Below are 19,170 nucleotides of genomic sequence, written 5' to 3' on the forward strand. Positions count from 1 at the left end.
GTATGCAATGTACTTCTGCCCGATGGACACCTCTACCAATGCAAGAGTGGATATTCATTGCTCCAGATAGCCCTGAAATCTGCTTGATAGGGCTGGCAGACCCTCCAGAGCAGATGTGGGGGTGCAGGGGAGGAAAAGGAAGAGGGGAAACCCACTGTGCAAGCAGAACTCTTTAGTTCATGGACTACATCCAAAGGTACATTCTTGAATCAGAATGTTAGTCAGTTCCTATTATCAAAAAGCTTGCTTCTGCTGAGAATGGCTAAGGCATGAAGCCTATCAAAAGGCAGCAACATCTTGTGATGCCTGTAACATCTCATGTAATTCTTAGAAAGCATGTAAGCATGCCTTGAAAACTTGACCTAAGAAGCAAACACACAGTATGATTAGTTTAAGTTAATTATTCTCCCACTCCACACCAAAGGTTGTTGTGTTTCTAACTTGGTACTGACAACCCTGACTGACACCCATGGTCTTTCTGTAGAGCTGTTATTATTTGATTTCTATACCTTGCCACAGCCGAAGCTCCCTGGACAGTTTACACATATTAAAATGTATTATAAAAATACAATAAAAATAACAGAAAAATCAGAAAAGGGCATTAAAAATCTAAAACAGCTAAAAACAGGCAATAACAAGGAACATCAGAATGATTCTGCAAAACACCTGGTGATCCCCCTCAAGCACCTGGGTGGCCAAGTAAGTCTTGAAAAGAGGGCCATATTAACTTGGTGACAAAAAGATGAGAGTTTGGCACCAGCTGAATTGCAGTAGGGGAGCTATTCCATAGAGAGGGGGGCCACCACCAAGAAGACCTCTGCATTTCCCAGGAAGTTGGCACTTAGAAAAAGGCTGCAGAGGTTGAGTGTAGTGTCTGAGTAGATTGCAGCTGCAGGGGCACTCCAACAGGGGTTTTGATCCTAAGCTGTGTAAGGCTATTAACTAGATTTGCCATTGCTTTAGTCAAAGTCTTTGTTCACTGTAGTATCTGATCTGAGTGTTTTTGAGGAATGGCATTTTTATAGGCACATTTTGATTGTTTTATAAAGAAATCAGAGTTTGAATGTATGAAATATCTCTGATGCAGTTTTAAATATTGAAACAAAAAATCAGACTGACTTTGCCAAAGCAAAACACAGAGTAAAATGACATAAGGTTAAAATCAAGACTTTGAGCAATTCATGCAGGCAATATTAGGCATACACACGCTTTTTTATTTTGACTGTTAACTACATATTTCTAATGAAATAAGACCATATGCACATAATATTTTTACAAGTTTATTTTCTTCCTTATAGGACACCAAGTTTTTAGGAAGCAGGGAATTACTCTGGACAGACTTCTGAAAAGAGTTTTAAAAAATTCTGGAGTGGGGGGGAGAGACACCATCTATGGTCGATCATGTGGTAATCAGCCAAATGCTGTATGATGTAAAATGGCTGAATAATACACATTATACAAACATTTCAACAGTTTAAAATAAGAATCTGTTCACATACACAAATCTTGTCATGAGGCAAATTACATTTTTCTTAAACTGAAGGGATGTCATTTAATGGCAGTGCCAAGAGTCTGTAGTGTACTGCAGGTATGTAATACAGTACAATGCCATCTGCAACTTAGCTGACTAGCAAGCAGTGGATTTAAGATTTAGTTACATTAATTTCAACAGACTGAACTGGCTTTATTCATTTTGGTTTAAGTACATGGAGAGAAAGCTGTCTAACTGGCTTGGTTCTTCTTCCTATTCCCAAAATATTAATATAGTGGGTAATCCCATTATGGTTGTCAACATGATTTTTCACATGCTTTTTCAAAACAAAATGTGTCTCTCATAATTGTTACACATTTTGATTGTAATGAATTTCAGATTAAAAAACCATTTTATTTTAATTAGTACTAAAGTGAGTTTTTGAAAGCTCAGAAACAATAAGCCAATGCCTTAAAAATTGTAAGGAAAGTTATGAATCCAAAAATTCCACTGCATGAGTGGCATGCAATTTTGCTTTTGCACCAAAAAAAGTTGTTTGACTTAACAATCCCCACACCTCTGTTCTGCAGAGAACTGGTTTAAAGGGATGGGCAATGGAACCCAAGACAGCAGGTCTGGGGAAGACTGAGCAAGGAAGACAAGAAAAAAGAAGAAATTGGCAGCCTGCATGCAAAAGAAGATCTTCACAGCTAAAGAAACTAGGGATGTGCCACTGCTGACTGAAGTGCTTCTTCTCCACTTAGTCTTACATCCATAGTAATTACATCATGACTAATAAATTCTGATCCCTTGTAGTACAGAATGGGCTATGAAACGTGTTTTAAATCTATGACTTTTCATACAGAACATGTTTACAATTTGGAAAGAAACGGAAGCCCTTCATACATGTCAGCTTTTAACTTCATCCAGTCATTCAATCTTTGTAAAGTTGTTTTTTCCTGTATTAATATTTTGGCAGCCTTTTTCAGTTTTTCTTCATTTCGTTCTAAATACTGGATGCCATCCATTTGCAACTGATTAAGCTTTTCCTTACGATTCTCATCCAAAGGTATGTCTTCATTCATCAAAGGATTAAATCTGAAGTAGGTGTCTGGAGGTAAAAGGGCATCCAACATAGTGTGGACTTCTAAATAAAAAAAAACAGGAAAAAACCACAGTATTAGTTTGTGCAATTATATGAACTCAGGCTATCCTTTAACTGACAACTAAGGCATTCAGATGAAAGATTTCTAGATGAGGTCAGTTCTGAGCTTGGATTTGGACACCAGAGCTTGTAGCATGTAGAGAATTCTAGCATAAGAGAATAGTCAGCATTGTTCAAGAACAAGCATGTAAGTGATACAGTTAGATGCATGAAGCCCAGGGGTGGGCAAGACAGCAGAGTTGGGGGTGGAAACAAGGCCACAAAAGAGGTTTTATGCAAAAGACAAAGACATGCAGAAGTGGGTAAATGTTCTGTAAAACTAGATAGGTGGATGAATTGCATGTCCAAGTCCTCAATACAGGTAAAAGGATCAAAGTGTGGGCAAAAGAAGGCCAAAGGGAAAAATACTTGTAAGTAGTCAAAGAGGAAGATAATCAGAACATTAGCCAGAATTTTAGATTAGGGAGCAAAGGAAGAATGGCAAAGTTTTGCAACACTATATGGGAATAAGTGGCACAAATTGTAGCAGAGTGAGAATGATGAGCAAAGCGGAGTGGAAAAAGTCAAGGTTTCAGTGCCTACTCAACAGGGCAAACAGTGATCTAAAATAAACCAGCCAAGAAAAGTGAGACATTTTGTCTTGAATGACATTTGCAATAACAACAGTAGAAATCTCAGATACCTGAAGACAAGAACTGAGTATGAGGTCTTTTGTGTACGAAAGAATGACCAATGGCTACATAGTAATTTCCATTCTCCCACTTCAGCACTTTCTTTCCCATTTTTGGTTTCAGATACTAGTATAATGCTTAAGATTTAATATACTGCTTCTATGAGGAAAGACCTTTGCTAATTTCTCCATGTCTAGCTTCCTTGCCCTCCATCCCTCCTCTGTTCACTCTCAATTCCTTATTTGAAATGTGATTTTTTTTTCCAGATTGGTTCAAACGCAGTAGAACCAATTAATGTGTTTAAACTTGGATTTGCTTTAAGTTGAAATCAGGAGGCTGAAATAAATAGAATAAAGAAGCACATTAGTGGTATGAATCCTACTTATACCCATTGCTTTCTCCTCTGTAGCCCTTCTACCAAGTACTTTTATTTCAAACTGGTCCTGATACTAGAATTCAGCCTATCCAAAACAAAAGTTCAGTTAGGGAGGTAAACCAGAGGAAGCATTATCACTTTTCCCATCAAATCATGTACTTCTCACCCTACTTTTTGTATGACTGAGACAGACCCTAGTTAAAACACAGGAATGTTTCACCATCATCTGAGCTCAAATCTCTGTTTCCTTACCCTGATCCCTATGCTTGTTCATGCCTTCCTTCCTATTACTGATGCTGGTAACTTCAGAAGCTTTAACCAGAAGCTTTAACAGGTTAAAAAGTCTTAGCTCTTTTACATTGGTAAAAATATACAATATATAAAGCAGCATATTCCTAACATTCTATATATTCATTACCATTGCTGTCATTGCCTGAGATTCAGAAGTCTTGGCCTAGTAACCATAATGCACATTTCAGTACACCTACAGAACTGTAAAGCTAGCAGCCTTTCTGGAGCTTTGAATCCCTAACACCTCATCAGCATTATGGCCAGGCTTTTCAGATGTTACGTATTCATTAATCAAAGAGAGCTGAATAACAGCACACTCAATATACAGTCCCAAGCAGTTAATTTAAATTCATACCTGGCAAGCCTTGCTCACTAAATACCTAACATATTAGGCAAATACATAATCTTAATTTAACAAAGGCACACTGTTTTTAAGCAATATATTCCAGATCTCCTTTTATCCATACTTTGTATAAAAACTATCTCCACCCCCCAACCGACATGTAGATGGTAAGAGATAGGGATTAACAAAATAATCTCAATTTGAACAAAGGTTATGAAACATGCCCTTGATGGAAACAGAATGCTTCCGATTATGTTTTTACTGGTAAATCACACTTATTTATATCTCAATATGGTTTCTGCTATGCTGCTCCTGGTCACAAAAATCAGTATAGTAGAAGTCCGGAAGAGATACAAATGTCTACCGTCAAAAAAGATGTTAATCACTAAATACTAACCTTCGGTATCAGTGGCACTGCTGATGACATTAGTCAGTTTAGCTTTAAGACTAGTATAGGTGACACTGGTTTTCCCTTCATTTTCATATCGGCCAGTTCCCAGAGATATCACACATTGCAGTGGCACATTTGGCCAAAGACACTTGCACTCATGTACTGCTAAAGCTGTAGGATTATTTAAAAGCAGGCCTCCATCCTGTGAAATAAAAAAGAAAGCAAGATGGTTAACCTATCAGTAGTCATTAAATGTATCTTCTACAATTTCATATCAATTTTTTTCCTGAATTGTGGACTATTTTCAGGAGGTCAGAAGCATCAATGTGAATCTGTATTGAGATTAGCATACAAGGAAAAATACACGATCACCTGCAGGTACTGTATTTTATTAAACTATACTGGAATTTGGACCACTTCTTCCTTGGTGGTTTTTGATATGCAAAATCAACTTAGTCTCCAGCTGCACATAGAGCCAGTATCTTTTAGTCCCACAGAATATTTTTTCAACAACAACACTGTTAAGTTTATCCCATTCCAACATTCAAACCACATTTATACTTAATATATTGTTCAAACAACAAGTGAATTCTTTATTAAAAACAGAAACTCTTTTTTACCACAGCTGCAGTAGATAAAGTAGTGATGTAGATCATTGGCCCGATGAAAAAGTCTTTTGAGTAAGTTTTCAATACAATCTACAAGCGCTTTCTGAACTCTCTCTGGACAAATTAGTATATTGTATCTTCGGCAGACAGTACCCTCTCTCTTAGGCCATTTTATAATTTTGGCTAAAATCAGATTTATCCCAACACCACATAGTAAACACTTGTTGCTCTATGAATAAATCTACTGATTTGAGTCTAATACCCTAATTTTTAAAGCAGAAAGCAGCAGAATATACTTGTAGTTTACATATTCAATCTTCAGTAAACTAGATTCACGAAACTATAAATCACAGGCAAATGGCAGACCATACAATTTATAACACTGGATGAACTTAACGCATGTCACCCTCCAGTACCTGGTTACTCTGGGCAGTGAACATACTTGAATTCTGGATTTCCTTGCTTTCAGCTTCCCTCCAGCCTTCTTCTGCTTATTTAGCTGTAATTCATTCTAGCAGCAATCTATTTGCTTTTTTCCCTTCATTAAACTTAAAAGCTGTCTTGTTAAAACTGTCCTTAATTTTTTCCCATAATAACTGTCTCCAAAAAGACAGGGTTACTCTATTTTGAGTTTGTTAAAGTTTAAAAAAATAAAAGACAGGTGACTAACTTTAGTAAATTACCTATTTATCCTAATAGACACATCAGAATTCACAGATCTCACCTTTGGTCATGTAATGCACTGTGGTTTTGACTGTGCTTTATTTACAGTTGCTAATCTTGAGTAGCTATTTAAACTTAAAATGAAAAAAATGTTCAAAACTTTGGGTTTTTAAGAAATCCAAGTTCAACTTCAAAATTTACAGCACAAATCAATCCTATAATAATCTATCTGGCCTTATGTATCGTATCTTCAGATGCTTGAAGCTACAAGAAAACATACTTTGCATGTGCTGAGAAAGAAAACCCCACTAACACTTTCTCTCCAAACTGAGTAACCTTTAACAAACATCCCTATGAAGTATGTGCAAAACTCTTGAATTTCATTGAACTGTGTGGCAACTTGCCAAAACTGACATGGAATACATTCCATGTATTCTCCCTTCATTTCTCATGTTGCCTTTCCTTGCCCTCTATTTTGTCTTCTCTATTTATTCTTACTCCAACCGCAGGTTTCCCTCTTCACTACTCCCCAAATGTACATGAGCCTTCTCTGCCCCTCTTTGTACTCCTGCATTCCTACATTGATCCCATGCCCTGCTGTTACCATCAGCCCACTGGGAACATTGAAAAGATTCAATCTTTGCTATACTTTCATTGACTGTAAATTCAGATTCAACACTTTGACCAAGAGGGGAAGGGGGAGGGAGGGGGATAGAAGGAGAGAGAGAGAATACAGTACTGAACAGCTATTAGGTTTTCAACATAAAGCCTGGATCTTCAGACCCTTTCTGGTATTGAAGCATCTGCTTCATTCAGGATTGAAACGTCTAAATGTCACACAGGCAACTACTAAAGTAATTTATCTATGTCACTTTCTTTAAATGTACTTATTTTAAAAATATGAATAAAATAAGTCACTGGGCAGAAAAGTTGTAACTCAACTCTAAGTATATCTTGCAAGCTCAAAGTATTTGTTTTTTATTCAATTTTTGTACTTTAATGTCAGTAACGAGAAAAAGAGGCAAAAACTTTCCTTAAAGATATTCTTCACTGAAATTAAACCATTAAAGATTATTTGTATTGGGGGACTATTATGTCCTTCAAGGGATATCTCTACTTCCTCTTTCAAAGCTTTACAGACCAGAGGTGGTGTTGGGGTTTACTTACCGGAACTAGAGCACAGAACCTCTGGGAGGCCATTTCCCCTGTCCATTTGTTTATGGGCCCTTGCTGAATTAAAGGTAAAGCCTGATGATCTAAACCCTTGGATTAAGCTGGGTTTTGACCTCCTGGTTAAACCCCCTGAGTCATTCTACATGAAAGTTTTTTTCCCCCTCTGGATTCACAATTCTCTCCCCTCCCCTCTCCAAACAACTCTTTTGACAAACAGGGTTTCCTTAGGAGACAGGGATTTTTAATTTACCAAGACGTCACAGAATATGTTAGTGTATACAATTTCTGCCTTGGGGGAGGGGAGTCTTGTGGGCCTGAGCCTCAGATCTTTTCCCATACCTATCACTATCCCTGCTGCAGACCTCTTCAATGTACATGAAGGGTGCTTAGAGGCAATTACAGAAGAAATGCAATATACATGCTTTGCTAACTTGTTTTCAAACCTTTTTATACTGCTGCTGGAGGAAACTTTCATCAGCTGCCTTTGCCAGATTTCACCAAGATCATATGCCCAACAAAACTATTTTCATTCTTTCTGCAATTCGATATTTCAATGACTGGCCTAGGACAAATGGCAGCACTTTTTAGAATGCTTTGCAGCTACCAGAATGTTTGGCATTGCACAACTGGCCATTAGTATACATGTCAACAAGAATCAAAGGGAAAATGCATTCATCCTAAATGTAAGCAGCTAATTAGGATTTTAAAAAATCTTGTTACTCATTTTCAGCAGTACTGTATATTTAAAAGCTATTGTATATTGTCAAGAATAGTTGTCACACTACACATGACACTTTCTCTCCCCCCGTTGTCCACCTTAACACAGTTTTTACTTAAACACAGTGAAGTTATGTGAACCAAGTACCAGAGTACTGAAAGATGTGATTTAGCAAAGCCAATTCCAATACATGGCACTTGCTGGCTCCATAGCAACCATTTCACCTCAATGCCTGTGCAGACATGCTTTGCATTTCTAGTTCATTTTCACAGACTTGCTCTGTTGTTTACCTTCATTGTATTTATGAAAAAGGGTGCAAAGTAGCAGAAGAATATCAGACAAGCAAGATCTGTAATGGATATTTTCCCTTACAGATGTCTTCTATTTTAAAATTGAATTTAATTTTAGGATATTAAAATTGTGCAACATATAGAAGTGGTTTTTAAAATAGCTGCTTTTATTTCTTGCTTTTTGTCTGATAAATATTGGGCTCAAGAATAGTTAAAAGTATGATGATTATATGAGCATTTTACTGTAATTTCTGTGGATTTGTGTTTTTCCTCTTCAGAAGGGAGGAAAAAACTGAACATTAGCAGTCTATCAAATAATGGGTGCTTGGTGCTTTTGCATTGTTTAAAACGGGGGGGGGGGGACCTGTGGGTTCCAGATGTTGACAACTTCTATCATTCCTGACCATAGGCCATGCTGACAGGAACTGATAGGAACTGAGACTCCAAAGATGCTGGGCCACAGATTCTCAGCACTAATTTAAGATAGACCATCATCATTTCTAGCACAATGGATTTTACTGGAATGTCCTTCTGAATGGGAAACTAGTCTTGAATTATACTAATGGAAAAAAGGAGAATACAGTAGTCCCCCAAAATTTGTGGGGTTACGTTCCTAGAGCACCCGCGAATTGTGAAAAACTGCAAATTTGGTGCTGGCAATAGGTGCCAGCTGCCAAGGCAGTGTGGGCAGGAGGTATGGGCCGGGCCAGGCTGGGGGGCAGAGATCGTTTTCTCCAAGGGAGTCCAAACTTGGAGGAAACAATCTCCTTGCGAGTAAGCTGCCGCACAGCAAGGCGCTGACTCACTTGCAAGGAGATCGGCTCGCTTGGAGAAAAATCCCGCAAACGACTGAAGCTGCAAACGCTGAACTGTGATTTCATGGGGGTATACTGTACTGTATTTTGAAGGGTAATAAGTTAATGGTGGTTTGTTCAATCAAAGGACAGGTGTAGAATAGACATGTTTTTATACTCCTTTTAAAATTCTGCAAAACCAGCCCAACACTAAACTGGCTCATCCATATTGTAGGTATATTCAGAGTTCACTGTTATTTAGCATTACTAGAACACAGTTCTGGCACATTTGAACTTTCAAGTTCCCACTTCCTTCATTGTCAGTAGCAACAGAATTCTAGTTCTTGCTACGGGGAGGGGGGGGGATGACTGAACCACAGAACAAGCCCAAGAGGAAGTGGGCTGGATCTTAAAGGTACCACTACTATGTCTGTTTTGACAGCTGACAAGTCCATACAGAAGCTGCCCTCAGCACACACTTCTACTCCCCGTTGGTTCCCAGTGCTGAACTGTGCCTTGTTCCAATACAATGTTTGCAAGGCATGGGACACATTCCTAGAAGAAAGTGATTTGTCATGTTCAAAAATTCATACCTAGTCTCAGTTCTGCTACCAAATAGTCAAGCAGATTGAATACAGCACCCTAAGGTCCATACCACAAATAATAGAGGGGATCCTGTTACCTCTCCAAATCACCATCAGATTTAAACACACAAGCCCATCTTATGCCACTTCTGCTTTGTTAAGCTGTAATGATATTTTAAAAATCACTTTACAGATGCGACACAGTGATCCTAGCTCTGAAGCATGCTGTATAAAGCATACTGTATAAAGGCTGTTTTAAATAGTAAGACGCTTTTTAAAACACTCATATGAATGCTTCATATCCAAGGAAGAAAGAGAAGTGACCTCCCCTCCAAATTTTATTGCATATATGCTGGGAACAAAACTTTTAACAAAGTTTTCAAAAAGTTTTACAAATATTTTAAAGTGTTTGAACAAACTCCATCCCCTTGTCATGTTTTCTAACTGCTGGACAAGAGGCAACAACAATTCATTTAGACTTGCTGTATGAAGGAACTGACCTTTTCTCCCAAGGGCCAATTTGTATTGCACATGGAATAGTAGCTTTCCACTTGTCCACTGAATGTCTGCTAGCAAATAGCCATAATGCTCTAAAAAGTAAAAACACATCTATAAATACACAGCAGGTATGTGACAGGGAGGAGACTCCCTGATGCATTTGTTCCACGTTCTAGTGTATTTAGAGATGCATTTTCTTGTCAAACATTAGGATGGTTACCAGGAACACATGGTAGCATAAGTGACAGACTCATCCACAGGATGTATACTTCTGTGTGTATGGAACAGAAATATTTGCTACATTCAAAATTGCTTTTCCCTCAGTTTCATTTGCAAGTTTTAAAAATAACGTGAACCTACGATTTTTCTCTTGTTCTGAAATTAAATACATACATCTTTTTATAAATGTTATGAACACAACCACTTTCATATGTTTTAATGCAATGATTATTAATGATGACAACTCTTTTATATATGTTCTCCTATGAGGAAAATAAAAGCACATTGAAACTGACCTTCCTAACATTTGCTTCTGTTCTGTTCTCTATTTCTATATGGTCAGACTAAGAGAAATTTCAGGATAAATGCAAAACTAGGATACACTCTTGCACATCATTGCAATATAAATTTCTAATAGCACACTTCATGATAAACAAACAATGTTTGATTTCCTTGTGCAGGTGACTTTTAAACTAATATGCACCAATATGCAAAGTAGTTTAATGGTTGACACAGGGTTGATGTTCATTAGAGATTTCTAGTTCACACATGAAAACTGACTGTTAAAAGTGTCATGTGTAAGTAGCGACAAGAGGGCATGCTTGCTGGTGTGGGCCTGCCTATTCAGTTTTTAGCCCACAACCCACAATCAGCTGCTTCACAGGTTGTGGAGCAGAGTCCCAGTGTTCCACCAAAACACTTTTAAGTAAGAGAAGAAAATAAGTAAGTTGGTGCTTTTGATATGTTAGTGAGGTTGTAGTACCCTGCTTGGCTATAAGATTATTCTCCCAAGTTTCCTCTTGAAATCTCTGCACATTTCAGAGATCCAGTGAAGAACACCCTCAGGAAAGTCGCCCTTGCCATTTAGGCATCACAAGCCAAATCTGCATGCCACAGGATTTTTCTGTGTTTTTTGCACTTGCACGAAACATGGCCTGAAAATCAATTTGACCTGAAAGATTTTCCACCTTTTATCTACTTGTTTTATATGCTACCAGGCAATCCGGAGACCCTTGTCATTACACTTGCCTCATAGTAGGTGGTACTTCAGTCTATGCTGTCTGAGTTGTTGATCAATGATCACATAGTGCTGCTGACGCATCGTAACAAGAGCAGTGTCTGCAGCACTCTGCATCAAGCTCCATGTACTATAGCAATCCAGGTTCTCTTAACTTACCCTCTACTGTGGTTGTGATAGTCTTTACCATCCTAATCAACTATGTCTACTGAGATAAATCATAGGAATCTAGAACTACCTAAATATTGTTACTAATTGGAAAAGAACATACAATATTGCAACACAGAGAATACAATACAAAATAATAATATAGAATTTACAGGATCAATTGCTATACCTTTCCTTTTATAAGGGCCATTTTATATGTTTCTAAAATATCCTGCTTTTCTTAATGAAAAAAACTCAAGTGATTAACAACAATGAAGTTACAAAAATAAAATGAAACAAACACTAGCAAATCAAAACCATTTTTGGGCAGGAAAAAAAGATCAGTCATCAATGATTTATATTAACATGAATTGTCAGCTCTCCCATGAGGCAGGCACTTTTCTCAGGACCTAACCAGGTATTTTTATCCTAGATTAGGAGAAAGGGGCCCAATCTGGATTGTAGCATGAGGATTAAGAACCTGTACACTGTTCACCCTGTCCAGAATGGGGGCTCTATGTCAACAATTTCTATTGCAAACTAATAAGCTATGAAGTGAATTAATCACTATACTGAAAAAGAAGTTAAAAGCCACCAACCCCAACAGAAGGGTCCCAATCCAGATTGGGCACACCATATCTAATCTACAATTAAAATGAAGTACTTAGCTACTACTGATGTTTTCAAACTAATGTCTGTTTTGACCTTCAGGCAGCAAATCATGGGAAAGTAATGGATGGTGTTCCCCCATCTGCTGTCCAATGGTTCACCTTCCACAACAACTGGCTCTGTTTTTCCAACAACTGCTGTTTCTGCCTCCAGCATCTGCCCAATGATGACAGAGCAACAATGGAACAGAAAACAGTTGGTGGGGCTCTCTAAAGCACCCACTCAGGCAAAACTGCTCTGAAAGGTCTTTCCCCCTTTCATAAAGTTGACACTGCTACCAAAGACATCTTCAGTTGGAAAACACAGCCAATTGTCAGTTACACTGGAATAGTTGCACATATCCCTGCAACCCTGAAAATATTTGTACATAAACCGCAGCTCCTTTGAACCCTATGCATTCCCATTCCATTTTCTGTGTTGGTCAACTTGTTTTGCGTATGCTAAAAAAACCCTTGCTGTCTAGACTGGAACTTTACCAGACATCATCACAATTAAAATTAACTAACTTTACTTGATGTGCTTCCCAAATTTATCACTGCTAGTTGTTAATCCAACTAATAACTGTACTATAATAGTTTCCATATATATTGTTGTTATGCCTATTCCTTTTAGCACTATTACCAAATTAATTTATTGGTGCAATTTTATTAAATATTCTTAACTATTTATTTATTTAAAACATTTCTATGCCACCCCCATCGCAACAAAGCCTCGGGGCGGCTCACAACAGACATAAAAATACAATCAATAATTTAAAAACTGGTACCATCTCGGCTATATATTAAAATCTATCAATACAATAATAATAAATTAACAGTTAAAATAACTTTTAAATAAAAAGATTTTTGCCTGGCGCCGAAAAACAAATAATGATGGCACCAGGAGGACCTCTCTGGGGAACGCATTCCATAGGTGGGGCGCCACCGCAGAAAAGGCCCTCCTCCGGGTACTCACCCTCCTAATATCCTTCCCGGAGGGTTCCCGGAGAAGGGCATCCACTGCCGATCGTAGGGGGCGGGCGGGCATATATGGATGCAGACGTTCCTTTAGATAACCAGGTCCCAAGCTGTTAAGGGCTTTATAGGTCATAACCAACACCTTGAATTGGGCCCGGACTTCAATAGGGAGCCAGTGAAGCTGACGGAGAACTAGGGTTATATGAGAACAACGCCCAGTCCCCGTCAGCAACCTGGCAGCTCTATTTTGCACCAACTGAAGTATCCGGGCCGTCTTCAAGGGCAGCCCCACATAGAGCGCATTACAGAAGTCAAGTTGGGAAGTCACCAATGCGTGTGTCACTGTCACCAGGCAGTCGTTCTCCAGATAGGGACGCAGCTGATGGATCAGCCGGAGCTGAAGGAAGGCGCTCCTCACCACCGCCGTCACCTGAGCTTCTAACGACAGCTCAGGGTTGAGGAGCACTCCCAAGCTGCGAACCCTGTCCCTCAGAGGGAGTGCAACCCCATTTAGGACAAGGGCCAAGTCCCCCACCCTGAAGCCCAAACCACCCACCAACAGGACCTCCATCTTGTCTGGATTGAGCTTCAGTTTATTGGCCCTCATCCAGCCCATTACCTCGTCCAGGCACCGGTTCAGCACAGCCACTGCCTCACCTGGACTGGTGGAGAATGAGAGGTAGAGCTGGGTATCATCAGCGTACTGATGACTCCGCAGTCCACACCTCCTGATGACCTCTCCCAGCGGTTTCATGTAGATGTTAAATAGCAAGGGGGACAAAATGGACCCCTGCGGAACTCCATGGCATAACTGCCATGGTGCAGAGCCATAGTCCCCCAGCACCACCTTCTGGAATTGGCCATTGAGATAGGAGCGGAACCACTGCAAAGCAGTGCCTCCAACTCCCAATCCCGCTAGCCTATCCAGAAGGATACCATGGTCGATGGTACTGAAAGCCGCTGAGAAGTCCAGAAGAACCAACAGGGACGCACTCCCCCTGTCTTTCTTCCTGCACAGGTCATTGTACAGGGCGACCAAGGCAGATTCAGTACCGTACCCGGGTCTGAAGCCAGACTGAAATGGGTCCAGATAATCAGTTTCATCCAAGAGTGCCTGGATTTGTCCTGCCACCACCTGCTCTAGCACCTTGCCCAGGAACGGAATGTTGGCCACCAGTCTATAATTGGCGACCACCCCTGGATCCAGGGATGCCTTCTTTAGGACTGGCCGGACTACCACCTCCTTTAAAGGGGCAGGTACCCGCCTGTCTCTGTAAGAGGCGTTGACCACCTCCAGGATCCAGGTCACAATCCCGTCCTTGGCATTCTTAAGTAGCCAAGATGGGCAAGGGTCTAGTAAACAGGTGGTAGGACATACTTGTCCAAGCACCTTGTCCACATCATCAGGCTGCAGCAACTGAAATTCATACAACAATTGAGGACTCGACAGCGTCATTGGCACCTCCCCAATAGAATCTGATTCAATAGTAGAGTCCAGCTCGTGACGAATCTGAGTGATTTTCTCCCTAAAATGCTTGGCAAAGTTGTCACAGCGGGCCTTCGAGGGTGGCACCAGATCTTTCTTTGGGCCCTGATTTACCAGCCCCTGCACCACCCGAAAGAGCTCTGCCGGACGGCATTGTGAGGAGGCAATGGAAGCGGAGAAGAATTTCTTCTTCGCTGCCCTCACCGCCACAGCATAGGCCCGATAGTGGGCTCTTAAGTGTGTTCGGTCAGATTCATCCCGTGATCTCCTCCACCTACTCTCTAGACGTCTCCCAACCCACTTCATTGCCCATAATTCAGGAGTGTACCAAGGAGATGAACGGGCTCTGCCAGGTGGGAGAAGACGCTTAGGAGCGATCGTGTCAATAGCCTGGCCATCTCCCCATTCCATAGTTCAACCAAGGCATCGACAGGAGCACCAGCCTTATCAACCAGAAAATCCCCCAGAGCCTTCAGGAATCCATCAGGATCCATCCAACTCTGGGGACAGACCAGCACAATCAGGTCTGCACCCTTACAGAGGGAAAGGCCGCTCTCGAGCTCAAACCTCACGAGGAAGTGATCTGACCATGACAAGGGCGTCAAACATAAGTTCCTCACACTCAGATCACCCTCTTCCTGCCCCGTCGAGAAAACCAGGTCCAGAGTATGTCCACGTTCATGGGTCGGGTCACTGATGTGTTAAGACAGCCCCATGGCCGTCATGGAGGCCATGAAGTCCTGAGCTGCCCCGGTCAGAACCGTCTAGGCATGGAGGTTGAAGTCCCCCAGGACCAACATCCTGGGAGTCCTCAACACCAGGTCCGAGACAATCTCCGTCAGCTCAGGCAGGGAGTCTGTTGGGCAGAAGGGTGCATGGTACACCAACAGAATCCCCAGTCTGTCTCGGTCTCCCAATACCAAGTGGAGGCACTCTAAACCCGGCCTCGAGAGGACAGGAAGCCCCGAGAGGGAAATAGAAGTAAGCAATGTTGTGGTCCTGTTGTTGAAAAGAAGTATAGAAAATTAATACCATGGGATTATTCCATATATACATGCCAATTTATGATTTGAGGCATAGTAGCTAAAGCCCAAGTCAAAATAGGGTCCTTCAGAATGTTTCTGGTGTATCCCAAGGTGAAGTGGACTTTCCTCTAAAGCAAACAGAACTAGAAGCCATGGGCAACTTGTTGACCACTGTCTGAACAGAATGCTGCACTAGATGGACCCTTAATCTGATCCACCATGGCATTTATGATCTCAAGCAAAACAAAGGGTAATCAGAGCCATATTATACTTGTTAATATAACTAATTCAGTAATCTTAAAAAAATCTGGCACCTTAAGACCAGCATTAAGACTGCCTCATGATGGTTCAAGCTTCACAAAACCAGGAAATTGGAAGCCAAGGTTGATGCCTGAAAAGGCATGCCCCATAATCAGTGAGTGTGTTGTACAGTCATTAACAGAGGAGATGTGTATAAATAAATCAGTATATCCTTGTATGTTCAGAATAGTTGATATCTGAGTAAGCTGGCAGGATTCTAGCACGACTGTTTTCCTTTCTCTCTCTCTCCAACAATTATTTGTCATACAAAATGTTTCCTTCAGCTATCCAAGTTACCTGACTTTTGCTTTCCCACCATTCCTACCCGAATGCTGACATAACATCCAAATCCCTCAGAGTACACTGAAACCACTTGCGTACTGACAGCAGTGTTCTAGCATCAGCATGAAAGCAAGAATACTTCATGGAACTTTGCTGGCAGCTGTCGCCATAGGATTTCATGAGGCTAAAAAAATTTGATCATTTTAAAACTGCCAGTCAGAATACCATCAGAGCAGAGCATCTCAACAAGCCAAAATAAACATATAGTTTCCTCCAGAATTTGAAAACAACACAATTACACTAAGTCATAATTTGAGTAAAAGGGTACAAATGCATGAATTTTAGCACTGTATTTGTGCTGTATTTGTGGCAATGGGCATCAGATTAGCTCAAATTTCTCTGTGATGGCAAACCTCCTCAGGTATATTACAGATGTCAAATTGCAGATTACTAGCTCTATGGGTGCCATTTCTATAAGCAAAGAAGATTTCTGAAGCTTCTAATGGCAGAATCTTTTATTTTTGTTATTTACCTAACCAAAGGTTCATGCCTCTGTCCCTTTAAAAATAAATAAAACAAAACTCTAAGGACTGCTTCAAGCTTTTCTTTTCCTTCAGTGTAGAAAGTAAAACTCCAAACAGACAATTTGGGGTTTTATGTCTTTTACTTACAGAAGTGTTTTACTTGCAAGCAAATTAGCAACACCTGAAGCAGCCCTAAGAATTTCAATAATGTTATACATCAAAAGACTGGTATATTTAATAAACTGGTTTGTCAGGCAGTAGGCAGAAGCAAAGACAATGAATCTGTAATGCCATGTATCAAAGAGTTCTTTTCCAGTAGAAACAATGATTAGCAGACAATCCTCAAAGTAGAGTCCTTTCATTAAGGTTTGTCAACATTATCTCAAATCATGCAGAATTTTACTAGAGATCATAGTACTGTTATCTTATAATCTGTTTCAAGCAAACCAAGAAAGTAGATGTTTCTTTGAACTACTGAAGTCCATACTGGCATATGAACGCAAAAAAGTATTCCATTGTGTGAACTCCTAGGAAGGAGCCAAGAACAATCCTGACTCTCTTATATATGCAATCATACTATACACAAATTTTTATTTATGTATGATATATTTATTTAAACATAAATCCACTATAGTTTATGAATATAAATTACATATAAACATAAACATGGAAAACACACTGGTGCCACGGAAAGTGATTATGTCGTTTTGTTGCATAGTATTTACTATTATGTAGTCATGTTGGATAGTATTAACTATTAGAAGCCAACAGTACAACCTTATTTAATCATTCTAGATGGATCAACTGAGAGCCAGTGTGTTGTAGTGGTTAAGAGTACTGCACTAGGATATCAGGAGATCTAGATTATAGTCCCCGTTCAGCCATGAAGCTCACTGAGGGACTCTGGGCCATCACAGACTCTCAGCCTAGCCTACCTCACAGAGTTGTTGTGAGGATAAAATGGAGGGGAGGTGACTCTTGTAAGCCACCTTTGACTCTTGAAAGAAGTAAAAGTGATGTCATCATCATCATCTTTTTCTTCAGGTCACGATCAAGATGGAAGTCTAATTATTTAAAATAAAGCATTTTAACTAACCTGATGAAGTTCATTATCCAATACATATTCCTGGAAATAACCTGGAGCTGCAGATGATGCTCTGATAGCCTGCCATAATTTATACTGGCAACTTCCAAGATAGTGAGACTTGACTCCAGGAAAGTGATTGTAATTCCGAAATACAAAGGCTTTCAGTGGGGTCCCTCTGGTTACAATGGTGCTTACTGCAGCCACCTAACAAAAGAGGAAGCAAAACATTGAAATTTATCAGACAGCAGCATTTTCTACAATTTCAGTTCTTAGAAATGCCTTTCACTTTGGTAAGCTATATTTAGTATTTCATTCAACTGAAAAAAGTATCTAACACAAAAACATGTTTATACACAATTAAGGGATTTCAGGGAATAATACAAACCACCTCAATTGAAGTATTGCTGTTTTTAATATACAAAGATTGGGTTTACACAACATGACCACTCATCATGGATAACTGGCTGTGATGGGTTGACACATTGTCCAAATCTGGACTGCTTCCCAGAGAGTGGCTTATTTTGGGGCACAAATCACCTTGACAGCCCATGGCTTGTTCTAGGGGCTAATGCACCCACCTATATTGTCTTGTCACCTGAAAGCAGCAGACTGATCCCATTGAAGGAAATGGCCAGCAAACCACTCAACAAGAGCAGCAAACAACCCTTGTTACTCGTGGCAATCTCACCTGTGCCACCACTAGTGACAGCCCCTTCACCAATGCCCAACTATCACTTTGGAGAGACTGTCACCGGTTCACCACCTTTGTTGAAATTACTTTGGCACCAGAGAAATGTACACAAATTTTGTGGGTTTTTAAAAGAAATTTTTGTGTTTGCACAAATGTGCTGTTTCATTCTTTTTGATAAATGCTGACTTGCCTGGTCTACTGCCACGCCAATTACATTTGTCAAACAACAACAAAGGAGTTGATGCTGTACATAGACTACATTGCAAATGGTTAATAAGTTCCCTGCTATCAACTGGAACACACCAACAATAGGAAAAATGCAAATATGAGTGCACCAAAAGATGAGCGCTCTAGATCCCCTTGTTAGCAAGGCAATCCTCTGCGTTTTAAGTGCTGAACTGACACTTCACATTTCTCTCTACCTTTGGGACATTTCTTGAGCCTTCAGCTAGTTCAGAAAGTAAAATTCCTTTCTAACAATCCCTTTTCATAGCTCTCGTTTGAGGAACTTACTGTGGTTCTCTGATAACTTAAAAAAACCTGACAAGACAGCTGGATGGGATAGCATGATTGGGGTCTCATGGGGAGGAGTACACTATTAGCAACTTCTAAGGATTTTTTAGTTTCGTATCTGGGATATATTTGTGCATTCTTTGTACAGGGAAGTAAGCACTAACCTTCTAACTACTGCAGATCTACCAATTATTTTCTTCCTCTTGCAGTATCAAGC

At 40.0% G+C, this 19,170-nt stretch overlaps 1 protein-coding gene across 5 annotated transcripts in view; it reads right to left on the reverse strand.

Annotated features, from left to right (window-relative positions):
- Positions 1–1,264: 1,264 nt before the first annotated feature.
- The window catches only part of PNPLA8 (patatin like phospholipase domain containing 8), a 30,901-nt gene continuing 12,995 nt past the window's right edge, over positions 1,265–19,170 (reverse strand). For 3 of the 5 annotated variants that reach the window (XM_044422972.1, XM_044422971.1, XM_044422973.1), the window contains exons 8-10: positions 17,759–17,953; positions 4,715–4,910; positions 1,265–2,618 (exon numbers count right to left, since the gene is read on the reverse strand). In XM_044422972.1, the coding sequence (XP_044278907.1) occupies positions 2,344–2,618; positions 4,715–4,910; positions 17,759–17,953 (666 nt within the window). In that variant the 3' untranslated portion in view covers positions 1,265–2,343. Of the gene's footprint in view, positions 2,619–3,318; positions 3,644–4,714; positions 4,911–10,038; positions 10,129–17,758; positions 17,954–19,170 lie in introns of those variants that run through there. The other 2 variants (XR_006413972.1, XM_044422975.1) reach the window with 2 other exon arrangements.

Source organism: Varanus komodoensis, unplaced genomic scaffold (assembly GCF_004798865.1).
Source record: "Varanus komodoensis strain SLA01 unplaced genomic scaffold, ASM479886v1 scaffold13_1, whole genome shotgun sequence".
Lineage (NCBI taxonomy): Eukaryota > Metazoa > Chordata > Lepidosauria > Squamata > Varanidae > Varanus > Varanus komodoensis.